A 27736-nucleotide genomic window follows, 5' to 3' on the forward strand; every position below is an offset into this window, starting at 1 on the left:
ACAAACAGCCGTTCTGCTCCACCCCTCCCGCATTACCCCCCCCTCCCCCCGGCGAAACAAAACATAACCCTAGGAAATTGTTATTGTGTGAACATAATATCTGCGACACTTCCCTGTAGCAGCATGTGTGTATCAGTAAGTTATAATAAACATGGAATGTTTATAATCATGTATACTACATGTATATATCGAAGAAAGGTGAAGATTATCGTATACATATATACGTATTGATTATTTCTTTTTTTCCAACCAAAGAATAATAGAAATACATAGCAACTTAATTATCTGATTCCACTGTACAATATTTTTATATAAAGTTACACATGTAATTACAATTTAGTAAAAAGAAAACACGCCAAAAAAACAACCCCTCCCCCCCCCCCCCCCTCCAAAAAAACCCAACACCATGTAGTTATATTTGGCCGACGGAATGAATGAGAAATGTTCAAAGAGATCACAAAATTGTTAGACATGTTTTTACATAATTGGTTAGGCGTGTGTGTTAAGTTTGCTACCCTTGTTTCAAAATCTATATAAGTTTTCAATGTGTAGATAGTTATATAGATAGCACTTCCTCCCTTTATTTAATGTGTTAAATTCTGATCTATTTATGTGGGTTTTTTTAAAATACAAAATTAGTATACTAAGTATTAAATTCAATAAGTGAAGCTAAAAAAATGTTTTTTCTCCGCAAAATAATTTAAGCCCCTTTGTTTAAACCCAAGAAAAAAGCGGATGAAAGTTTTGTATGAGTAAGACGAAATTTTCAAATAATAACGTTAAGATATTCGAGATGTATGTTACTTTTTCCATAATAAAACATTATTGAATAAAAAGGACTTTTAATTCTCTTATTTTTTCGGGAGGGGGGGGGGGGGGGGGCTCTAGAATGAGAGAGAGAGAAAAATTCTAATTTTCGTTTGACAGTTGCCTAAATTTTATCCTGTAAAGGTCAAGAGGTATTCCGCCTGAAAAATTAAACACTCTGTTTTCCCTTGATGTTGCATTTTCAAAGTGTAGATTCATTAACTCCTATAAAGTTGGTTTTTAAAAACTTTCAGTTCGGATATTAATGATAAATCAATCCCCGATTCTTTTTTGTTCACTGCATTAAGATTGTTTTCGAAATGTAAACAAATTAATCTTGACCGAATCACGAGCCCTACCTGTCATGCGTAGTAATAATTCTGAAAAATAGTCCCTGAAGATCTAGTTTTTTGTAATGGCCGGGTTGATTGAACGCAAAATATGTAAGGGCCACGAAAGACAACAACATTTGTCACTTTATCCGAAGCTCATTGATGTCTGCTTCAATTCAGTTCTGGACTGTCAGACATTGGTCTGCCGATAGGGCTTCAAAAAATGTTATTTATATTAGTCTTTCTTGGAGTAATTTACACGAGTTCAGGTGAGTCCTCTAACTTGACCTAGATAAAGTGTTTGAGTTGTATGATAGGGCCTAGTGAGAATTAGCACATGCTCGATGAATGAATTTTATTTAATGTATCAAAAATGTTATACTGAATCAACATGGTGAAGTCATATATACTTGATTTTACGTCAATTCGTCCTATACTTGGAAAACGCAAAAAATACAAAAGCATGTTTTTTATTTAAGGATAATGGTCCGCCATGTTGAAAGAGTTATTGTGATGGAATATGACCCAAATCTTTGTTGAGAATGACCAACACATTATAGTTGCTTCTTAATCGTTCTTCATTTGACAAATTGAAAAGTTACGTTGTCAATACACACCTTGGAAAGGTACATGAAAAGACAGAAGGATGGAGAAATTATTTCGAATTTTCTCTGTCATGAGCACATTTTAATAACTGGTGATGGTAGGGGACATTCAGATTGGGGTTGCTATGTGAGTTTGGGTTGAATGATAATCAGTTTGTGTTTTATTTTATAAACATCCATTGTATCACGTGTATTTCATCTACAGTTGTTAATCTACTTTTACTTGCTAATTAGCAGATGATTTATCATATGAATTATAGCTTATTTTGTAATTGTTGGGAACGCTTTGTCCATGTGTCTGTCCATGGGTGTTTTACATGCAAACATTAACTACTTATTTGAAAAAGGTCTGTCTTGTTATGTTTGAAATTCCATGTATTGATGTTGATCAGAAATTCACTTTGCACTTTATTGTGTACTGTAAACAGGGGGATGGGTTCAGGGTCTAAACTTCAATGTCTGACCTGTCATCTAGAACTAAATTTTTCATAGTTTCATCAAGATCTTCCATTTCAATGATTTTAAGTGCTTCATTGAGGAATGGTGAATATTGATCTGAATTTGTAAATCAAGTAGACTAATTGTTATTTATTACAGTGCACAGAATTTATATTTCCCTTTTTTCCTAAGGAAACTTTTCAGATATGAATATTTTTATAACATAGAGTCCCATATACAAAGTTCACATTTTAATATTATTATTGGACAAAAACTTGGGCATTGGGGGGATCAATCAAGCTAACTACCAACGATAGTTGGGCAGTAAAAAGTTTTCTTTACATTCATGTACAGCAGAACTAAATAGTACTTTTATGATTTAGAGCATGCAGTTGGATTAAGTCTCATGATAACTATTGACATTTAAATGATATGTAATGTTTGGTGTTGAAAGTAAACTGTTTTACTATTAGGTACTTTAAATTGGTAATGATGTTAAAGGGATAGTTTAATTGTCAAATCATTACATGTGAATTAATTCACACAATTCCTAATTCACTCAGTCATTTGTTTTTATGTTTTAGTAATATGCATATAGTTTCATATGCTTGAATGTATATTATTTTTCATGTTTGTTTGTATTTTGAAGAAGGTAGAGTGGGTTGGATAAGGTGAATCTTATTTGGTCTGTCTGTCAAAGGCAGTTTCCTCTCTTCAATGGAAAGTAATTGACATTTTTTTTTTCTTAAGGATAACATGTTTGCAATGTTTAAGAGCATATGGTAGATTGGTTCAGGCATATTATATCTGGGACATGCAGTCTGCTTTTAAATGAAAACACACAACTTTTGGAATGGTTATGTAAAATGAACCTAATATATACGTAACATTGCTACCTTTTGAAAACACATGAAAAGTTCCTCGTTGCATTAATAAATTTTCATTGAAAAAGTTGTGCTTGATTACCTTGATGATAAAGACAACTGAATGGTGTTGTAAACAAAATGTAATTTCACTACAATGTATAAGTATTGTCTTTAGGCCCCCCAAAAATATCAGTTGCCGTGACATACCATTAGTACAGATCGTTTAAACCATAAAGATGAAAAGACAGGCCTATAACATTGAGAGGCAAATGAATAAAAATTCCTCTACTATGGAGTGTACACAATTATAGACAAACAGTTGAAGAAAAACGCCTCTTTATTGATTTTGAAAGGTGTTTTGACACAAATCAGATTAGCAGTAGTACAAAAGGTACCAGTATTTGAGCCGTGCCATAACTTAGTGTCAGGCGCTGTCATGACATAATAAAGTCTTTTGGGATCTCTTGATAGATCCAGGTATACAAAGAACCATGACCTCTAGAGCATTTATATTGGGAGGGGATGAAACAACATTAAGTGATAAATATTTTGAAATTAAACTCCTATAAAAATTCCTGTAGAGGATGAGGGTGTTTGTTATTGTTTGTTCTAAACATAATTTCCCATGATAAGTAATTTTATTTATCTTAGTTTTATTTTAGTGGCAATGTATCTTCATTCGAATGGTTAGGCATCCCAAATCTACTTGTCTGGCTTATCTTTATTCAAAATACCATGTATTCTTTAAAACATGGAGTGTTTTGGCAGTTGGCTAATTAAGAAGTACATCTGAAGTATGTTTATACATGTAGCAGTCCTAATAGGATTTTTTTCTCTCAAAACAGATGTTACGGATTTTTTCCCTGATTTCAGAAACCATTAGAAATCATGCAAGGGGAGGGGGTCCTCCTTCTCGTAGATTGCTTCTGACAGCTGTTACGCAAGACATGTCAGAGTTACAAAAAACACAAGTAAAGAAATGGTCAAAAATAACTCCTGATTGATAATAGAATTACCCTTGTTATTAGTGGCTTCCCACAAAACTGGCTGTTTTTAATTATGTGATTTATTGTTTGGATAGAGAGAAAAGATAAAGGGGAAGATGGATATGAGAGAGAGAAAGGATGAGAGATGGAGAAATCTCTCAGTCTTATTTCATGCTCTTGACAATTCGAGAGATGGTAACTGTAAGGCTCCTGTTGAGATGTGATGCTATATAGTGCACAGAATTATGTAACAAAAAATCCAGAACATTTTGTACATGATCCAAAAAAATTCAATCTCGTTAATCATCAAAAAAGTTGGATATCTGACATGATAAATGTCTGAAAGTCTGAAATGGTTTTATTTCAGAAAACTAGATAAAAATTGTCTTCTTTCCTCCTCTTACCAACAGCATGTCTGAAAATGAGATTGGTTTCTGCACGTAGATGCACATTATTATATCCCAAACTTATTATTTCTTTATGATTTTATTAAAGATTTGAGCTCCACCTTAATGCTCCAGTCAAAATATTAGAAAGCATGATGTGACTGCTGTCTTTGCAATGTTGTTTTTTATAAGCTGAAGAATTGTTTGTTGCGTTGTTGATGACTCAATGTCATGTATATTTGCTCTCAGTTATTGATACTAGTGCAACTTCATGGTCAGAGGTCAATTGAAGAAACGATACAGGAGGGAAATGTTTTCTGAAAACTTTTTTTTACATTTACTAGGATTTGTAGTGAAAAATTCTATTTTGATCAGATTTAGTTTATGAAGAGATCACCATGAGTTTTTGGCTCTTTTCGTGCATATTGTGTCCAACGAATATAGTTAAAATGCTATATCTTCAAATCAATAAGCCTGTTAATGAAAACCCCTGAGATATTAAAAGATTTTATTTATTTGGGGTAAAAGAAACAGGCATTGTTTCTTCTTACTCAGTTTTATAATGATATGCACAGTATTCAAAATATCAATGTTTTAGATACAAAAGTTAGAATATGTGTTGTAAGAAAAAAGCATATTGCTGTATAATGATTCTTTGTTATATTTTTTATTCATTTGCTTTATTGACATGTTTTTCTTCCCTTTTAAAAACTCATGATCATATTCAGTGAACTGAGATTTTCATAATTATTAATTTTTTTTTTAGCTAAACCATATTTATTACTGGCAAATCGTCTAGACGTACAACTTATTGATGCCGCCTATAGTGCTAACTCCACCATTGTCCAGAATGGTCTGGAAGATGCGGCCGCCTTAGACTTCTGCTACAAGGACAAATCAGTGTTCTGGACAGACGTTAGTCTGGCCAAGATCAAGAGGACGTGGATAGAGAGACCGAAGAATGCGGAGGATATCATCGTTTCAGGGCTGGTGTCGCCCGACGGTCTCGCCTGTGATTGGATTGCAGAGAAGCTGTACTGGGCCGACTCCGAAACAAATCGACTCGAAGTGAGCAACCTGAATGGAAGTTTCCGCAGTGTGCTGTTTTGGGAAGAGTTGGACCAACCCCGTGCCATAGCCCTGGATCCACTCACGGGGTAGGCTTGTGGTCTAAATTGTCCTTGCTGGTAGTTTATTAAGTTATATTATATATTCAGGCCAGTTGGCAAACAGTGGCAGGGATTTGGGGTATAGGATCTGTGAGAGAAATAGCTACCTGTTTTTGAATCATTAAGTAGAAAAATTTCTGACAAAGTAAATATCGGGCCTATCCATGTGTATACATGTGCCTGCATAATGTATAGTAATGAGGGATTAAGTAAGCCTGCATTCAAGGTTAAAACTGATAAGTAAAGATGGAAAGTGCTTTTTGATCTCTGTATTGCCTACTGGAAACTGTAATCGGTGCAATCAGGTTATAGGTTAGGCCGACCAGGAAAAAAAAGGATCTTTGTTTCAGGCCTCAGGACTAAAACCTGTTATCATTTGCATCAACATTGGGAATTTTCAGAGTGGATTTTTCCTTGTATACCTACTCATATGGGAGATTTGTGTACGTCTTCTCCATGTTCCGTGTAAACAGATTATTTTGTATAAACTTTTGCTGAACCAAAGTCATCAGCCTTACAATGGGCCAAATTGAGACTTATGATCCACTATGGTTTTTAAAATAAATTGAGTTATTTCTTCTAAATAAAATGGGATAAAAAATTGTTAGAAAATCAACATCAAACACCTGCAGTATGTATTCTGATTATTGAGAGATTTTTTTTTTTTTTCACTCTCTGACAGGAATGTTATCTTTGAAATTTACAGCATGCCATATATTTCAACCTTCAACAATGTGTGCATGAATAATGATTTTTGTCAGCCTGGCAAAGGGTCATTGATTGGAGAAATACTTCACATAGCTGAATTGAGAGAATTTGGAGGTTCTTTTTTTTTTGTCTTGGTCTTGCTGTGAAAAGGGGGTTACTCTGTCAACATCAAAGAGCCCGAAATGATTAGGGACAGTTGATGAAATGAAGGCTAAAGCTAACTCTGAATGAATAGAGAGAAAAGTGGACTGCGATTTAATGGAGGTAAAAGGGGCTATTTTTGGTGACACTAATTGTACTGAGAATTGCCAGTTCACAGACTGTCCACTAAGTTTTGAGTGAGAGGATGTATAAAGCTTTAAGCAAGGGGAAAAACTGAAGAGGTTTTTTTGTTAAATTAAAAAAGAACAATTAAGTTTGAAGTAGGCATTGTATGATTTTTACAATACCCTTGATAAAAACTTGACTAATTAATCAAGTGTTAGGATGAAGTCGGTAAGTGTGGTACTTATTGCAATGTTTATTGGGGTTAATGTACTAAGTTTTAGAACATTTGATAAAAGTTTAGAAATTGGGGAAAAACCCCATATGCAAAATAAATTAGTACTGTTGAAGTCAGGATGACTAAGGGAAAAGCTCCTCTTATTTATTGAATGTGAAATGTGTGGTAGGGTTTTGGGGGGCTGTTTGAACAGATGAATAAATGACACATTCAATGTAAGCAGAGATGTGCATGGGTTGAAATGAGGCTAATTGAACCGCACATATCCGTGGATTGTGTAGTGATCTTATTATTGTCACACTGTCTACAAACTGAAACTAAATTGGGTAATTTGTAACTACACTTGAGTGACTGTAAAGCATCAGATAATAAATAGATACACCAGTCAAATACAATGACGAAGCAGGTGTCGCCAGTGCTTGGAGTAGGGAAAAACAACTTTCCGCGGCCCGCGAACTTACGAGGTGTGCCTAAATTGATGATTGTTGGCGGTGACAATATTATACCACCAACCTGCCACTAAATAGGCTTTTTAATGACAAGTGTCAAAACACAAGTGCAGTGCACCCTTGAAGGAGAAATGGCGCTCGAAAGCTTCATTTTTCACTGCCATTAAGACAGTCTGCCTGACTTTGGGAGACCTTCCAATGGAAGGATTAAATGTCATTTCTAATAGTACTTGTATATTTAATATAGTTGTTCTTGTACATAGCCTGTCAGTCAATCAGCAGCGACATTTACTCTACATTTGTTTGAATGAGCGTGTCATAATGCCTGCTTGTTTGTTAAGCCATTCAGAGGCAATGTTGCCTATCATTCACAGCAGTGTATTTGTTTACAACTTTTAAACAACATTTTTAGGAATGGAAAAAAAAAATCTGACATTCCAGGCCTTTTCAGTATTCAAATTATGAGAGTTTGAGGTGAATTAATGTATAGATGCATCAGGAAGCTGATCTAGTATTTTGGCAGGTGTCCCTTTTAGCCTACGTAACAACAGCACTGCAAAATGCAGGGTGAATTAAGATTTTAAAATATTTACTGTTGACATAGAATTTATAAATGTCCATAGGCCTGCCAGCATGACAGCACTAGTCATTTACCTGTACTAAGTAGCTGGGCAGGCCCAACTACTGAGGCTCTCCAGGGGGTTTATGGGTCTTTCATGACAGGCCAATCATTGTCTTGACAGCCCTATTTTGTGACTGTGTGGCCCTGAAGTGTTTCAAGGACAAGGTTCAACTGCCCGTAGATGACCATTAAACACCTGAGTAGTCATAAATGGTACACGCAATATTTACTCCCATTCTCAAGAAATGTGTCAAGTTACTGATTGGATGCATGTACCACTAATTAAAATGTTCATGTAAATGCTAAATGATTAGTAAAAGATTATGTTAACTATGTTGACAAGTTTTTATGAAGTGATAAGGTTGCTGGGTGGACAGTTTTTACTGACTTACCACATCTTTGTGCACTCAAAAAATGATTTTATACTGAGAGACTTTTTTACAGCAGCTACCTATTAAAATACTATAAAATGACCACAGCCTCTTCTCATTGATAAGTGTTTTCTCATAGAAATCTCTTGAATTTTCATTGCATATTCAAAAACTATATAAAAGTTGGTGTGCTTTGTTACATGGGAAAAAGGTGCTGCTGTTTTGCTATTTTCATAGTTTACATGCTTTAATATATGATAATTAATTTTATGAATTCAAACTTTTCAAATGTTTTTGTAATAATCAAAGTTAATTAAAATCTTAATTTTTTTTATGCAATTTACTAAATTAAGGTCAAAGTCATATGTCAAGGTTTTAAGTTACAATTTTCAATAACCTCATTTTGTGTTTTTTAGATGGATGTTTTGGACGGACTGGGGCGAAGTGCCAAAGATAGAGCGTGCAGGTATGGATGGCGATCGCAAGACTCGGTCCATTATAATTGACAAAAATATTCATTGGCCCAATGGTCTGACCATCGACTATGCAGACAACAAAATCTACTGGGCTGATGCCAAAGTCAAGTACATTGCCAGCTGTGATTATGACGGCAAAAACCATAGGGAGGTAGTGGCGGGGGAGAAGATTCTGTCCCACCCGTTTGCTCTGACCCTGAGTGATAGAACCCTGTTTTGGACTGACTGGCAAGAGCGCTCCATCTTCTCTTGTGATAAAATAACTGGCAGCAATATCCGACCAATCATGGAGAACATTTACTCTCCTATGGACATCCATGTGTTCAGTGCCAGCAGACAACCTAGTAGTAAGTACAACTCTATTGACAGTCCTACCACAATCTCTTTTGATGGTAATTTTATAGTAATATTGGTGTTTGTGGTCAAAAACAGCAATTTCAATCGTAAGTAAAATATCAGAACGTGTTTTTTTGCAAAGCGTTGCTCACAGGGATAAACTGGTTTGTGGCAATGAATATTTTGTATGACAGAGCCTATATTGATTATCATATATATATTAAGAAATTCTAAGAAGGTTTCATGGCAAAAAAATTTGGATGCTATTATAACTTCTTGTTGTTTTCCATTTCACAGTAGCAAGGAAAAAGCTACTCTTGTATACTGAATACATAAGACGTTTTCTGTGTGTTTTAGGGCCAGATCGGCATCCCTGTACAATCAACAATGGGGGCTGTTCTCATCTCTGTCTGATCTCGCCCAAAAAGCCATTTTTTGCCTGTGCCTGTCCAACAGGGGTCAAGCTCCTGAACAAAACCACCTGTGCAAAAGGTAGGACCTAGCCTACAGAGATTTTATCTTGGTTTGACAATTTGATGAATGACAATAATGATGCAGAATTAAGGATATATTTAGTAACTTGGTTACACTACTTGCATCCTTCCCAGAGATAAAACTAGCAAAAAGTGGGAAATGATGTTGTGAAAGCCAATCTGTGGTTATTATGGTATAATCTGGCTGCAAATGTTATTTTTAATCCCTAAGCAGTTTGACATGTATAACCTTAAAATAGTGTGACATACAGAATCTAAGGTCATCTTTTCAATTACAATTCAGCCTTTGGGAAAGAGACAAATATGACTCACAAGGTCTCCTATGCTATATTAATGTAGACAATTTTGTGTCTGAAAAATGACATGCTATCGTTTTCATCAGACATCATATAAACATTTTAATAAATTTGTAGGCGTGGAACAGCTGTTGCTGCTGGCCAGACGTCGGGACATCCGTAAAATCTCGCTGGACATGCCCGACCACACGGATGTAGTGCTGCCCCTCAACGAGATCAAGCATGCCATCGCTATTGACTACGACCCAGTGGAAGACCAGGTGTACTGGACGGACGACGAAGTCAGGGCCATCAAGAGAGCGTACCTGGACGGAACAGGTGAAAGAGCTTTGAAATACTGACAGAGTTTTCTATAGCATTTAAGCAGAATGTTATGTCATTGCAGCAAAGCCAAGCAGTACAAAAGCAAGCATTCTGTGATGATTTTTTAATAACGAATGAAAACAAAGTGTATGGCAGTAGAATGCGTAAAGAAACCAGGGTGAAATGGGTTTTTTTAATGTCTGTTTTTTGTGTAACTTTTTAGCTCACCTGAGCTGAAAGCTCAAGTGAGCTATTCTGATCACATTTTGTCTGTCGTCCGTCTGTCTGTCTGTCTGTCCGTCCGTCTGTCTGTAAACTTTTCACATTTTCAACATCTTCTCAAGAACCACTGGGCCAATTTCAACCAAACTTGGCACAAAGCATCCTTAGCCTAAGGAGATTTAAATTTGTGAAAATTAAGGATCACGCCCTTTTGCAAAGGGAGATAATTGGGAATTTATGAAAATTTTCGAGAAATTTTCAAAAATCTTCTTCTCATGAACCATAAGACCAGGAAAGCTGAAACTTGTGTGGAAGCATCATCAGGTAGTGTAGATTCTAATTTGTGAAAATCATGACCCCCGGGGGTAGGGTGGGGCCACAATGGGGGGTCGAAGTTTTACATAGGAATATACAGAGTAAATCTTTGAAAATCTTCTTCTCATGAACCATAAGACCAGGAAAGCTGAAACTTGTGTGGAAGCATCCTCAGGTAGTGTAGATTCTAATTTGTGAAAATCATGACCCCCGAGGGAAGGGTGGGGCCACAATGGGGGGTCAAAATTTAACATAGGAATATATAGAGTAAATCTTTAAAAATCTTCTTCTCATGAACCATAAGACCAGGAAAGCTGAAACTTGTGTGGAAGCATCCTCAGGTAGTGTAAATTCTAATTTGTGAAAATCATGACCCCCGGGGGTAGGATGGGGCCACAATGGGGGGTCGAAGTTTTACATAGGAATATATAGAGTAAATCTTTAAAAATCTTCTTCTCATGAACCATAAGACCAGGAAAGCTGAAACTTGTGTGGAAGCATCCTCAGGTAGTGTAGATTCATAGTTGTGAAAATCATGATCCCCGGGGGTAGGGTGGGGCCACAATGGGGGGTCGAAATTTAACATAGGAATATACAGAGTAAATCTTTAAAAATCTTCTCATGAACCATAAAACCAGGAAAGCTGAAACTTGTGGGGAAGCATCCTCAGGTAGTGTAGATTCATAGTTGTGAAAATCATGACCCCCGAGGGTAGGGTGGGGCCTTAATGGGTGGTCGAAGTTTTACATATGAATATATAGAGTAAATCTTTAAAAATCTTCTTCTCAGAAACTCATCAGCCAGGAAAGCTGACACTTGTGTGAAAGCATCCTCAGTTAGTGTAAATTCAAAGTTGTGAAAATCATGATCCCCAGGGGTAGGGTGGGGCCACAATGGGTGGTCGAAGTTTTACATAGGAATATATAGAGTAAATCTTTAAAAATCTTCTTCTCAGAAACTAATCAGCCAGGAAAGCTGACACTTGTGTGAAAGCATTCTCAGGTAGTGTAGATTCAAAGTTGTGAAAATCATGACCCCCGGGGGCAGGGTGGGGCCACAATGGGGGATCGAAGTTTTACATAGGAATATATAGAGTAAATCTTTAAAAATCTTCTTCTCAGAAACTAATCAGCCAGTAAAGCTGAAACTTGTGGGGAAGCATCCTCTGGTAGTGTAAATTCAAAGTTGTGAAAATCATGACCCCCGGGGGTAGGGTGGGGCCACAATGGGGTGTCGAAGTTTTACATAAGAATATATAAAGTAAATCTTTAAAAATCTTCTTCTCAGAAACTAATCAGCCAGGAAAGCTGAAACTTGTGTGGAAGCATCCTCAGTTAGTGTAAATTCAAAGTTGTGAAAATCATGATCCCCGGGGGTAGGGTGGGGCCACAATGGGGGATCGAAGTTTTACATAGGAATATATAGAGTAAATCTTTAAAAATCTTCTTCTCAGAAACTCATCAGCCAGTAAAGCTGACACTTGTGTGGAAGCATCATCAGGTAGTGAAGATTCATAGTTGTGAAAATCATGACCCCCGAGGGTAGGGTGGGGCCACAATGGAAGGTCAAAGTTTTACATAGGAATATATGGAGTAAATCTTTAAAAATCTTCTTCTCAGAAACTAATCAGCCAGGAAAGCTTAAACTTGTGTGGAAGCGTCCATAGGTAGTGTAAATTCAAAGTTGTGAAAATCATGATCCCCAGGGGTAGGGTGGGGCCACAATGGGGGGTCAAAGTTTAACAAAGGAATATATATGGTAAATCTTTAAAAATCTTCTTCTCAGAAACTAATCAGCCAGATGATTCTTAATAATTGTTAAAACTTTGGCCCCAGGACAATTCTTTGGCCTCACAAGAAGGTTCAGAGTTTATGTACGTTTATATCCCATATATAAACAATTGTTAAGGATCTTTTTGAGAACTGCAATACTCAACATATGATATGACTATAAAATCATCCTGTTAGAAAAGATTATTATAAACATAAGAATATCCAGGGGAAAAATGGATTTTATTTATACAGGATCAACATGTAGTATTGTACATTGTCCAGATAGTTTGTATTATGACTCCATTAAGCTGATTTTATCATACCTATTGTTCCTCAGGTGAGCGATGTGGCCCATGGGCCTCTTGTCTAAGTTTTCATAATTAAAATCAGAGTGTTATGTCACAGGAAAAGCTAGGTAGTAGATAGGGAAGCAAGCACTCTGACAGTTTTGTAATATTCAGTAAAAACATTGTCTACAGTAGCTAGAAATGTTCCAAATAAAGTAGGGTGAATTTAGGTCTTTTAGTGTCTGTTTCAATGTTAAATGAACAATAGAATGTTCAAAATTTAAAGACGTCTTTCAATGGATGGAATTGATTCTCTCTGTTAAAAAAAAAAGATGGAAAAACCCAAAAGTTGATAATAGGATAATATCTGATAAAAACAATGTAAATGCCTGCACTTTAATGTCATAGATCTATTTTAAAACAGTTGAGACATGAAGCATTACCTCATTGAAGCTTGTTTGAGGCCTCATGGCTTGTCGCCCACGAACTATTGCACACCTTGTTTGTAAAGAGGTCTAAAAATTTCTTCTTCTGTGGGGGTGGATTGGTACAAGCCTGCTGATTTGTATGCTGTATGGGACAATTGTTTACAATATAAATCTAACAAAAACCTACAAATGCCATTGTATAAGATTGTATCTTATCAGATGAACAAAAATCTTAAGAACAATATTGTGCCTCAAAATGTATGAATTTTCAGTTAATGCGTATAAATTCCTGATGTTTTAATATTCTGCAAGAAACAAGTCTCCTCTTATGTAATATTTAGAAACTCCTGTTGATTTGATAATCAACTAGCATGTTTCAGCTAGTTGGCACTCCAAAAATGAGGAAGAAATGTTTCTATTATTTAACATGTTTAAATTTTTTAAATATTTTTTTGATGTCCTTTTTATTTTTAGCACTGAATAACTTTTCATCCAGGTTTGATTTGTAAAATACTAGAAACTAATGCCATTTTGATATTGGTACACAACACCAGTCCCCTTCCAAAAATGAATTGATTTCAATTGAAGCAAAAACAAATATTAACAAGCAAACAACTTAAACACATGCCAAAAAAGTATGTCCCTAAATTTTATTACTTTGTTGCAGGAGAAGAAGTTGTTATCCGGACTGGAGTTTATCATCCAGACGGAATCGCTGTGGACTGGATTGCCCGGAACTTGTACTGGACAGACACTGGGACAGACCGAATAGAAGTGGCGAGGCTGAACGGGACCTCCAGGAGAGTTCTGATCTCGGACGACCTGGATGAGCCCCGGGCTATAGCTCTGGATCCAGCTGCCGGGTGTGTACTAAGTGCTGACTACTCCATTACCATTCTAATGATCAAATAAATTAAAGGGGAAGGCTTTTCATGTAATGGTGGTAAATGATTTTACACTGAAAGTTTTATGGCTATTTGTTATGATGTAAAGCAGGGTTTTTGAAAAGGGGAGGCACAAGTTGAATTTTTACTGTCTCAATGATCAGAATTAGCTGCTTTTTATTTCATAATTGGCTAAAAAAATTCAGAGAAAATAATTCTAAAAAAGCCTCTTTAAAAGAGTTATTCACCTCTTTATTTCAAAGTTATTGAAAGCCTTGTTGTAATGTTTAAGTACTCTCTTTCTAAAGGTGTGTCTAGACATTTTCAATGTGCTCTGACAGAGCAATAGCAGTAATGTTTTGTTTCTTGTTTTTGCCACATTAGGCAAATGTACTGGAGTGACTGGGGAAAAGTGCCAAAGATTGAGGTGGCCAACTTAGATGGAAGTAGTCGACAGGTCCTCATTAACTCCTCCCTGGGGTGGCCTAATGGACTGGCCATTGATATCCATGCCACCCCTAAGAAACTCTACTGGGGGGATGCAAAACATGACAAGATCGAGGTATCAGATGTGGATGGGACCAACAGAATTGTACTGGTGGATGAGAAACAGAACATTCCCCATTTGTTTGGATTCAGTTTACTAGGTACAAGACACAGTCATATGTAGCCAGTCTTTATGTATTGCACGTATTTGAAAGATGGGTGGAGGATTCTAGAACTGCATGAATTTGGAAGAAAATAAATAATCAAAAAGTGTTTTATTAATTGATTATTATTGATGCAATTTTTTAGGCAGTGATCTAGGGTTATGTAGTTCAAGAAAGGACAATTTGGTTAAAAGAATTTTCTGGTTCTGACCAGTCTTGAAAATACATATATAATTATAAACAATGAAGTCAGTTTTGTAGGGGGAGGCTACCAGTAGAAAAACAATTCTGGAAAGAGTTATTTCTCTTTGTAAAGTTATTATAATAAGGACTCATTGAAGGGGAAAATTAATATATATAACTTCAATAACATTACACAAAGTAAATTTGAATTCCTTGTTTAATATGATCTTGTTTGAATAGATTGCAGATCCAAATACTTTTGTTTGGGATGTTATAACTGAGTTTTGAAGAAAAAAGTATATTAAAGGAATGCGTGAAATGCTATTAATGATTTCGGATTTATCTATACTTATAGGGGATTACATCTACTGGACTGATTGGCAGAGGAGGTCTATAGAGAGGGTCAACAAGCACAATGGGACGGACAGAAAAGTCATCGTAGATCAACTCCCAGATCTGATGGGGCTCAAGGCCGTCAGTGTGTTCAATTACTCAGGTAAACAACACAGCCAAACAACCGGGGGGGGGGGGGGGGGGGGGGATGTACCGTCTGTTGAATAGTGTCTATTGGTGACCTAAACAATCTGCCATGTGTGTATTTCATCGTGAGGATTCAATGCAAAGATGAAATAAAGGGAGAGCCCCAAAAATAACAGAATAATTTACAAATTGTTAAGATTGAAGTTTATCGTCTGGATTCTCCAAGTTTCCATATGATCATTTAGGGATCTTAGACAAGACAGCAAAAAATAGAAATAGTGTTATGTCATATATCTATCTGTTCTGTTAAACAGGTTAATTTGTTTGCTTTTTGGGAATTGAATTTTTTTGTGTAGTTAGGTGGATTATGTGTAGCAAGTGGAGTGATATGGTTGTATGCATCTTGAGTAATTTTTTTCTCGAACAGGAATTCATGTGTGGAAAATGATCCTTATTTTAGAACAATTATAGTGCTTTTATTGTCACATTGTTTGTTAACTGGGCTTATGATCTGGAACATCACCTGTGAATTGGGGAGTTTTACGATTCACTGATAGGATTTAAGTGTTCAAAAATTGCAAGATGACTGCATAAAATTAAAATTCATGGAGGTTTCTCTCATTTTCTTCTTTTATTTCTTTATCCTTTTTCAAATTGTTTTTGAAATTGTTATCTCTGAATCAGAATGGGAATGTGTGATGTGATAGTTTTCTTTTATTGTAACGATGAAGGATAGACATGTAATTTTAAAAATTAAAAATCTTCAGAGGAGGCGTACGCGACTATCCTGGTAAACTACGCTCTGGTATTTATTTTATTAGTCATCAGATCCGATTTTATCATCAAACAATTCTCAACTCCCCAACTTTTTAGTTTCAGTGACTGTGCCATCATTATGTGTGTGTGTGTAATGGAGTGGGGGTGGGAGAATTAGGATGGGGTGGGGATGAAACTTAATATGAACACCGAGTCTTTGTTTCCTAAAGTTGTGCATTTTTTGTAGTAGACATGAGAAGTAAAATTTTATTGAAACATAGACTTTGAAAATTTTTTTGTTAGAGAACTGTTTTACGTTTTTGTGCTTGCAGATAATATTCAAATTTATCTGATTTTTATGTCATAAGCAAGAAGACAATATCGAAACATGAAGATGTTTGATATAACTATTATAAAATGTGAATAAAGATGGCAAAGGATAGATTAGGGTCAGTTGTCAGGTATGCTAGGATTAAACTTAGCAATAGAAGGTTATGATCTCTTTGATGTATGACTAAATGCGACAAAATCTTCGCCAGTAATCCCTGACAAATTAGAAGCTAATTTGCCATTTTTGTTGCATAAAACATTTGATCGCTCTCTCGTAGTTGCCTGAGAGTTTGATCAGCAGACCGTATCACTTTTATCTTCTCCAATAGTAAAGGCTTCAGTGAAAATGGAGGCAGATAGTTTTTTTTTTTTTTTGCTCTGTATAAACATAATTGATGAAGCGGTGAGTATGATTGTGAAGAGTTCAGTCTTCAGTTGCACTTGGAGAAGAGGGTAGGACTTTTGTGGACTATGCATGGCGAGGACAGATGTTTTTGTTGTGATCGGGGTTTGGATGTGGATCGGTTGTGTTTTCTGTAAGTACCTAGTGTCTGGGGGAAAGTTGTCACAGTAGAGGTCTACGAGATAGGGACGATCCTGGAGCAGTTAGAAGTAGTTAAAAGTTTTACTGTCATTATGGTGGTAATAAGACATTGTCATTAAAAGTCCAAGGTACGTGTGAAGGATCCATATCCTCCATTTATGAGTATCAATTTGGGGGGGGGGGGGGGGGGGGGGTGGTAATATAAAAAATTTCAGGGTCAATTTTAAAATTAAGAATAATTGATAGTGATTGAACTGGAGGAACCCATCTGAAAAAAACTGTACTTGTTGACAGAATACTGTTAGCTAGAGATTCATTTTTGTTTTGTTATTAATGAACATATAAAATATTCACATAAACATGATAAAACTGAAGAACGGATCAATATACATGTAATATCATTTTATGTGATAACTTGCATTTTGGTATCACTTTATTACAAGGAATCTTGTTTTTCTGTTTTCTTATGAATTTATAAGGTATTGTACATCAAATTAGTAAGGTTATTTATGATTCATGTACTAACAGTATGAACGCAAGTGTTTTGACTAAAAGGCTTCTAAATTAAGAGAAAAAAAAAATTCAGAATGAAAACAATTTTTTTATGTAGTTTCCTATTAATATTGATCAACAAACATTAAAATTAAAGTCCAATTTAAAAACCAGAGGAAAGCTTTTAGCGAAAAGTGTGGCATTTATTGTATTGCTGCTGCAGTAATTGTCCAAAAGATGACAAGAATGGGGGGATGGGGGGTGGGTGTATGTGACAAGAGAGGACATGTCGGGTGGGGGTCGGTGAAATAGCAGTATACCGTACAGCTCGAATCAATTAATAGTGGGCTTCAAAGGCCAAGGATCTGAAAACTTGCCGCAATGGATGAATGACTCCAATAACATATTTTGGATTTGATGTTATCATCTCATGCATATTATTCAAAATTACAAAAATGTAACATCTCATATACAATGAATAATTCTCTTTCATCCCAACCCTTCTGAAGTAATTATATTGATGGGGACTTCAAAAAGTCTACTGCAGTTAAAGGTTTGAAAACATTAAAAATTAGTAGGTTTTTTTTTAAAGGACCATGATTTTTTAAAAATATGGTAGCTTTCCCTTTGGTGTTTGGAAAATCCATCATGTACCTTCATGGGAAATATTCTCATGATTTTGATGCCAAAGAAATGCGTTTTGAGTGATATGTTCAGTTTTTGTGCTGATATTGTTAGTTCAGACGGCATCATTTATGAGATGTTGAATTAATTGCAAGACAATTGCCGTTGTTCCATTTTCATGAATAAAAGACAAGCCTTTGTTTTTCGTTGTACAGGTACCAATCCGTGTGCCCACTACAATGGGGGATGCAGTCACCTTTGTCTGTACACGGCCGACCAAGGAGTGGTGTGTGCATGTCCAATGGGATTGGAGCTTGTCAGTAACGGGAAAACCTGTATTGTCCCTGAGGCGTTCCTTCTGTTTACAAGTCACCATGACATTAAGCGCATGTCGTTAGAAACCAATCACCGAATTCGTCCCATACCAATCAAAGGGGTCAAAACTGCTCTTGCGATAGATTTCCACATTGCTGACGACAGAATCTATTGGACGGATGGAGATCTGAAGGCAAGATGATCAGACATTGATTGCATGATTCACTTATCTAATATTAATGGAATTCTAGGACCTGCATTTTCTTTGATTTTCCTGTCTTAGGAGAGGAGGGTTTTTTCCCTCCTAACTCTTGTGTTTTAATAGGCAGTGACATGCGAAAGAATGATCCATGTCAGATATCAAAGGCTTATATAATACCTTTGATAATGAGATAGGGGACTTACATTATATAATATAGGCTTTTATCCTTAATCTAAGATCGGCTTAAAAGATGAAAAAGAATTTATTTTTTTAAATGCATATTTCAATATCAAAGTAATTGGGGAGTTAAGGTTCACTAAACAAATTCATCTCTTGCACTCTACCTTGAAATTCCAAAAAAAAAATCTTGTTTTTTATTACATGTATTATTAATATTTAGATAAACAGGCATTTTAAAGCAATGAAATAAAGAGGAGGAAAGGATTCAAATAAAAAAAAAACCATTTTGTTTTTACAGAGAATCAGCAGGGCTTTCCTCAATGGCAGTGCATTGGAGCCCATTGTTCAGTATGGCCTGACTTATCCAGAAGGAATAGCTGTTGACTGGGTGGCTAAAAATATCTATTGGATTGATACAGGCATGAAACGACGGATTGAGGTGGCTCGACTAGACGGGTCCTCTCGACGAGTGATCATATGGAAAGATCTGGAGTCACCAAGGGCTTTAGCTGTCAATCCTCCTGATGGGTAGGTTACTATATAGCCATTTTATCACAGATGACAGTTGGTTAAGTTTAACTAGAACTTGAACTAACATCTTCAGTGAATAATCAAACAAAGTCATTTGCCACCTATAATAACTTACCAATGAAATTCTGTTCCCATGAACCTGTGAAATTTTGGCAATAATTGAATATTGGCAACCACATATTAAATGTTTTTAGAAAACAACATTTATTTATCAAATATGCAGTACATGTATTTTTAACTTAAGCCATTTTTCTCATGGTCATTACAGTTAACTAAACCAAATATCACATATTTACCCGATTTGTTGGGTAGAATTAAAATTTCACCTAATTTTATTTTTATTTGCTTAATTTGTTTGCAGCTACATCTACTGGACAGACTGGTCTACACAGAAACTAGAGAGGGCAGCTTTGGATGGAACCATGAGGGAAACCATTAGGAGAGAGATTGGACAAGTCCATGGCTTGACCATTGATTATGGAGAGAAGAGACTGTACTGGACCAGTTTAGACCAGAAAGTCATTGCCTCTTCAGATCTGAACGGTATTTAGAATACTGAATTTCAATACAAGCATATCTGCTATTAAACTTATACTTTTTTCCCCTTCAGACTAAATATTTGAATAATTGTGGTTGTTGAAATGGCAAAAAAGTATGATTTGTTGTTATTTGGTAAACCAATGATGGATTGTTAAATTATGCAGTGTATATGATTGTGAACTTAACATTTTTTCTGTGTTTCCAGGACAGGACATGGTACGTGTGATTACAGACCAGGTCCCCCAGCCCATGGGTCTGACCCTGTACCATGACTTCATATTTTGGGCAGACTGGCAGAGACAGACCATTGAGCGGGCCAACAAGTCCTCGGGAACCAACCGGACCACCATACAGAGCAGTATAGACAATGTCCGAGATATCCTGGTCTTCCACTCCTCCAGACAGTCTGGTTAGTAGCAGCCATTACATCAGCAATCCTCATATATTTGATCATTTTGATGTGCATTTTCTTTTTCTTTTTTTGACATCCATCAATAAAGCTAGTACAAGACTTAAGTGGGTGGAACATTGACTCAGTTTTATGAATCATGTTAGTTTCTCAATTATAGAAATAAAATACACATATTTGATTCTGTGGAGTTAACTTATAAATCTTGTTGATATATCCAGTTTATATGTACATGTGGTTGATAGTTGTGCTTGTATATTTGTAGGGATTAACAGCTGTAAGGACAACAATGGGGAATGCTCACACCTGTGTCTGGCCCACCCTGTCAACCACTCCTCTGGAACCACTCATCACTGCGCGTGTCCCACACACTTTCGGCTCAACGTGGATAATAAGACATGCTCAGGTAAACCCAGGTGTATGCAGAAGTTTTTGAATAGGTGTGAATAAGAGGGTCGGCAAATTAAAAGGCACTGATCTACAAAAGAGTCAAGAAAGCCGATTTGATTAGTGCGAAAGTACATAAGTAAAGCTTCTTTCAAAGAATTTTTCAAAAAGTTGTCAACAATGTACTTTGATTGAAAGTATCATATCAACTATCATTCACGTATTTGAACATAATCCACTGATTTTTTGTTAGCTCCCAAGACATTCCTGTTGTTCAGTCAGAAGAACACCATCAGTCGTCTGGTGATCAACAACGACGATTTCGACCCGGACACTCCAGAGGTCGTCCTGCCCATCCCACAGCTGAAGAACATCAAAGCCCTCAGTTACGACCCAGTCGAACACTTTCTTTATTGGATCGAAGGCAAAAACATGGTCATCAAGAAAGCTGCAGCTAATGGGACTCTGGTAAGTAGCTTGTCAATCAAATTTATCACCTACCTATAAACTTGTCATAAATCAAATTTTGTGTAGCTAGAAAAGGGTCAAGATTTTTAGCTTCTTGTAGAAATATTTGACTTTATTTATTTGTATGAGTTGAAGTGTGTCATTTCTTAATATTTCCTGTTTTTACCTAGGTATCCACTGTTGTGACCAATCAGAATGGAGAGCACCGACCTTTCGACATTGCTGTTGACCCTTACTCCCGTGTTCTTTACTGGACTTGTGCCAAGAAGAACACCATCAACATCACAGGACTGAATGGCACTCCAGTAGGGGTCATCGTAGAGGGGGATCATTATGTACCAAGATACATTGTGCTCAATCCTTTGGGAGGGTATGTAAAAGTTGTTGGGGGACGGGGGGTTTGGTGGGCTTACAAAAACAATTACTTTAAGTAATTTGATATTTCATGAAGTTTTTGGTTGATTGGTGAAAATAATGTTTAAAGCAATTTGTTATGACCTTTTTTTAAAACTAAATAAACAACATGATGTCATTGTATAAAGTGACCTTCTTTGCTCAAAAAGTGTTTGATGAAATTTTCTTAAATTTCTCAATTTTATCATTTGTTTTAGGCATATGTACTGGACAGACATGGGAAGCCATCCTTCCATTATAAGAGCATCTATGGATGGAACAGCACGTATCAAATTGTTTGACTCTGAACTGGATCGCCCTGGACCCCTAGCTATTGATATTGAAGGCAATAAGTTGTACTGGGCTGATTCTCGCCTAAATCGCATTGAGTGTTCAGACTTGTCTGGTGGAAACAGAAAAAATTTAGTTGATCAAGATGTGTCCAATCCGCGGGGTATGGCCATTTTTGGCAACTTTCTGTACTGGATTGATAAGCAACAACATGTGATAAGTAGAGTTGAGAAAACCACAGGGAAAAATCGTTCTTTCATCCAGGGAAGACTGGAGAGCTTGAGTGATCTTCTGGTGGCCCGAGATTTGGTGTCTGAAGATCTCAACCACCCTTGTGCCAAAAATAAAGGTGAATGCTCGCACATCTGTGTACCTGATAACGCAGGGAAGGCAAGATGTTCATGTCCATTGGACCTGATGCTAAAACTAGATGACAAGACTTGTGCCGATCCACCGACCTGCTCCCCAGAGCAGTTTACGTGTGAGAGTGGAGAACTGCACTGTATCCCAACAGTGTGGAGGTGTGATGGGACAAACGAGTGTGCAGATGGGTCAGACGAGAAAGGCTGTCCCATTTGTCATACACACGATGAGTTCAAATGTGACATTGATAACTGCATCAGCATCAAGCATGTGTGTGATGGGGAGGCTCAGTGCTTGGATCATACTGATGAATCTAACTGTGACCCTCATAGTGAAACTACTACTAACTGTAAGGATGATCACTGCCCTGCCACAGAAGCCAAGTCGTCACCCAGCAAAGTTGTGGCGACATGGACTATTGTCATAGTGGTAGGGCTACTTGCCATTGTGCTAGTGTTTGTGTTTGTGTTTGCATGTCGCCGCAGGACTCCACGGATAATATATGAAGACCGCAGCGACATGAGTCAATTGAAACCGTTGAATTCTTTGCCAACGGGAGAAACAACTCTAAATACCTTGTCCTCACATGGGGGTAAATCTCACGAGACAGGGTTATCCTCTGTGTCAATGCCCATGTATGATAGAAATCATGTGACAGGGGCTTCCTCCAGCAGTAGTACAGTGACTCAATACCCCAAGGAGACGCTGAATCCCCCACCTAGTCCCGTCACTGACCGGTCTGTGTATGCAGGGGCGTACTCTGGGTACTCCTCAAACAGTCCATCCACGGTCAGGTCGTACCGACCGTACAAACTCCGAATACACAATATCCCCCCTCCTCCCACCACCCCATGTAGCACAGACGTTTGTGAGGAGAGTGAACCTTACTGTACCAAAAAATATTACCATCAGTCTATATCAGAACTGTATTCATACGATCCCTACCCTCCTTTACCCACCCCTTATTTTTCAGATGATATGAGTGGTCCCCCTTCACCCCCATCAACCGAGAGGAGTTTCTTTAATCCATACCCCCCACCTCCCTCACCTGTGGCCGAGAGTTCAGACTGTTAGTGTATGCATGTTCTATTGATTTTTATACAAAACTTCATTGTGTCAAATGTGATTTTTTTTTTATATTGAGTGCTAGTACTTTGAGATGTGTGATAAGACAAAATGAATTTTATATACATATTTTCTTTGTTATTGTTTGACAGTATTTATACACATATGAAATGAGAATCAGCATTGTATGATCCATATAACTCTATGTATCTTCTACTTGTAGAATCTCTTTCTATTTATATAGAAAACAAAAAATTGGCACTTGTTATTATTATCCGTGTAGCAATTGTATCCTCATCATCAGCTGGTTACCTGAATGCAGACATCTTTTTCAGATTAGCTTGGGCATTTCATTTAATTCATCAAGATGAAAATTGTTATGTATTTTATCATCCTCAATCTTGATGCATAGTTGTACATATCTATGTGAACTTACTTTAATAACATGCTATGGGTTCTTTCAAAAAGAATTTTTTTATATCGTTACTAATAATCCTGAAGCTTGTAAGTCATGTTCGTTACATCAAAATAAAAAATCTTCAACAAAATAATTGTTAAAAATTAAAAAGACCAAACTATAAAACTGATTTAGAGTCAGATATCAATTCACCCAAAAAAATTTGGACACGAACAGCTTGATTATGAATTAAGAAAAAAAAAGAGTTTTGAGATGACCCATGGTGTGTGAACAAGGTTGTATATTTCTGACTGTATGGAAATCCTGGTGTTTGTATAAAGAGGTGCTTCGCTGAGTTCAGTTCCAGGAGGCTGCGGCTGATGTGTTCACGGTAATATTTGTTTTTATTTCTACCTCTGGGGGCGGAGCAGTCCTTTGCGGCGGTCAGTAGCAATCTGTTGGTCACTGCCCCCCTCAACACCCTCTGTGTACCCCCTCTTACACGGGGGTCACATTTTTTATTGATTGAAGCTTTAATTCGTCAATTTTTACAAGTTTTGGGGTTTTATGGAATTTTATAGAATTTGAAAACAGGCACATCAATAGATGTTCTTATGAAGACATCTTTGAACCTAAAAATGTTATTAATGTCCTCAAGTTTCATTATTTTTGTAATATTTATGGAATTGATTACGGTTATAATTGTCTCTCTTAAATAAATTTTCACTCCAAAAAAAAATAAAAATCACCTAATATTCTGCAATATAAATTGCAGAACATTAGTCAGTACACGATGTATAACGAGTAAAGTGACCAACAGATTGATGTACAGTGTGATTTTGTATAAACTGTAGTGTGTGTTTTATATTGAAATCAGTGTTATTGTGTTATGTACATATGATTTCCTGTGCCATATTTTTATTAACTGAGCAAGAGAACTACACTTAAGAAATTTCAGAGAGATGTAAAAGGGTAAATTTACTATTTAAAAAAAATACCATGTACAATCCTTCAGCAGGCAAAGACATTCAAGTTTTGGATGGGAATTCTCCGTCTTCGTTCTTTTTGAAGTTTGTTTTGTCTGTCACGGACAAGAACTCTCAGACATCATTGTTTCAGAATATAAAACTATATATATATTTGCTAATGTCAGAGGCAGCAATGGAATGAATTTCGTACATGCAATCTATGTAAAATTATATCTGTGTATTTATGACTTGATTGAGAGAGACTCCCTGTGTCTATAGAATTTAATACATATAGTGATGTTTGTGATGTTTACTACAGTTTGATTTTTATTACTGTGTTTTTAAGTTCTGTAGTGCTGCCGATGTACTTTTTTTTTACCGAAGGAAAAAACAACTATGTGCTTAAAGTCTGTTTGACAGACATAAAAAGAGTTTGTGATATTTATTTCTTCATTTGATGCATGCTGAAAATTTTATTTAATATTTGTTAATTTTTTAGTTTTCCATTTAAGATTCTTTAGCCAATCGTGTTTAAAATGTAAAACTTTTATTTTATTTTTAACTCTATAAAGAATTGCTGTTATTCTCACATACAGATTTTATTATCAGGTAATATATATATAATGTGCATAGGAATGCCAGGTATAAATGGCATGTAAAATTCACACAACTCAGTTTAATTTGTCTTCCAAGAAAAGCGTACAGCAGAATTGATTTTGAACTGAAAAAAGCCAATGTGCATGCGAATTCCTCTACCAAAATAATAAATCTTTGTAAGGCTGTAATAGTGCAGCATATATTTCTGAAAAGCACAGACATTTCACTTCATCTTCCAAAATTTAAAAGTTGTTTTGGTATTTATTTTACACTTTATGTTAAGGTTTGGTATAATTTTACATAATATTTTAGAAACACAAGGTTGTATTTTTGATTTGTTATATTCTTAAATAAGAATAAGTGATTTTTAAGATATTTTGGTTGCATAAATATTCGATAGTTATGGTAATTTTCATAAAAAGCATCATGTTTAATTAAAGATGTTTGTATGTACATGTATACATTTATTGTAATTATATATATTTAACAAGGTACTTAATTCAGTGAACAAAATAGACTGGGTTTAATAATTAGTTCTTTACATACATTCAGAGTATGTTATGCTTATGAAAATTAATTAAAAATTAATTGAGAATGAAACTTGAAATGGCACCTTAATAGAACCATTTGTTTATTGATGTATTATGTGTAACTGTTCCTCTCTACAGCAAACCACACTTGTACTCAACTTTCTTGTATTGAACGTGTAGTTTCAAAAGAGGGAATGATTTTGATATATCAAATCAGTAAAACTAATAAACACATATACCAGGTACAATATTGTATTTCAACAGAATTTGGTTTTGATGTGTTCAATATAATGAGGTTCTGTGTAAGTGTGTTTCACTGTAGGATTTCTCTCACATCGATATGTTACTGTACAAATCATTTCTGTAGCTTCATGTTTGTGCCTTAGATGTTGCTCTGTATAAAAGCTTCACAGATTATGACTCTTGACTTTACTTGAAAGGCTAGGTAGAAATTTAGCCACATAAAAATACCATAAAAAACCAATAAAACATAACAAAATAAGAAGCTCTGAGTTTGTGTTCATTGAGTCTCTATATCCATAATTTATTAATTTAGCAGGACAACTTGCATCTTAGGAAATTTTAAAAACAAGCAATGTACTTGGTTTTTCTGGTGCAATCGGTAGAATAGGAAATCAATACCATACTTTACCTGTATACCAGAGACTTGTTGTGATATCTTCTGCCCTCTAAATGTTTGTCGTATAAAAATAAACTCGGGATTCAACTGTAGCAAATATTGACAAGTTCAATAATGTAACAAGTACTTCAGGGTTCGTGCAGCCATTCTCTTTCATGTCAAATGAAGAGTTTTCCATGTGTGGGAGTACCGTTAAAATGGTCTACTGAACATATCGAATGGAAATTTGCCTAAACAGGAATATAGGGGTCTGTAGTCTGTACCAAACATCCCTCTTTGATCATGCCATCAATTTTTTACAGAAAGCTGTAAACTTCAAGAGATGAAAATTATGAACAGATCAAGTTTAAATAAGATGAAGGGACAATATATCAACTGAGTACATGCATCACCTTGGTGATTGGCAGGTAAAACAAGAGGCCCATGGGCCACATTGCTCACCTGAGGAACAATAGGTATGATAAAGTCAGCTTAATGGAGTCATAATACAAACAATCTGGACAATGTAAAATAATACATGTAGATCCTGTATAAATAAATTCCATTTTTCCCCCTTGGAACTCGGATAGCCGATTGCTGCCAATGTTTACAAGAGCAGACTTTAATCACCGCTCCTGCTCATATATAGGGACTCAACGTTACGCAGGCAGGGATGACCGCACACTTACGCAACTCAACAGGTACCAACGTTAACGCAAGCAGGGATGACCGAACACTTGCGCCAACAGCTTAACCTAACGCAAGCAGGGAGTGCCGCACACTTGCGCTAGAAAGGCCAGAACACCAGCAGGGATGACCACACACTAGTGCTCCGCCGCAACCACCACCAATACAAGCAGGTATGACCGCACACTTGTATTAATGCGATACAGGGCATGGATGACCACACACTCTGTATTGTAGGTTAGAAAACATGGAGATTAGATAGAGCAGGGATGTCCACACACTCAATCTATCCATATCTGTTCAAATTTAACCCCAAATAGTCGCTACTCATAACGCAATAGACACTGTCCCTATATATGTGCCGGCCTAAAATAATTCATAGTATCTAAAAATTGGAAATCAAAAATAAACAAACTAATCTGGCCTAACCCAAAACTACTTATACAGAACAACTTATATACATTGAATATTTATTATTGTATAAAAATAATCATCACAATAATTGGTTAACAGTGGATGCATTAATTAAAATAATCAAGAATCAATAAATCAAGGGCAAAAACTCAATACAGTAATACAAAAAGATTCTAATGAAAAAATAGCTGCCTGCTTCAATTTTATAGTCATATCACATGTTGAGTATTGCAGTTCTCAAAAAGATCCTTTACAATTGTTTATATA

The 27736-nt window shown here is 36.1% G+C and overlaps 1 protein-coding gene across 1 annotated transcript; it reads left to right on the top strand.

Annotated features, from left to right (window-relative positions):
- The first annotated feature begins 1198 nt into the window (after positions 1–1198).
- Positions 1199–26254, top strand: LOC105348704 (low-density lipoprotein receptor-related protein 6-like). The gene is made up of 16 exons (XM_066085789.1): positions 1199–1408; positions 5187–5577; positions 8658–9064; positions 9411–9545; positions 9961–10161; positions 13838–14033; positions 14439–14701; positions 15243–15383; positions 18329–18621; positions 19109–19338; positions 19703–19884; positions 20087–20290; positions 20556–20696; positions 20931–21145; positions 21316–21515; positions 21757–26254. Exons 1-16 carry the CDS (start codon positions 1363–1365, stop codon positions 23264–23266), a joined length of 4755 nt encoding a protein of 1584 aa, XP_065941861.1. The 5' UTR covers positions 1199–1362; the 3' UTR covers positions 23267–26254.
- The last annotated feature ends 1482 nt before the right edge of the window (positions 26255–27736 follow it).

Source organism: Magallana gigas, chromosome 5 (assembly GCF_963853765.1).
Source record: "Magallana gigas chromosome 5, xbMagGiga1.1, whole genome shotgun sequence".
NCBI classification, from domain to species: Eukaryota; Metazoa; Mollusca; class Bivalvia; order Ostreida; family Ostreidae; genus Magallana; species Magallana gigas.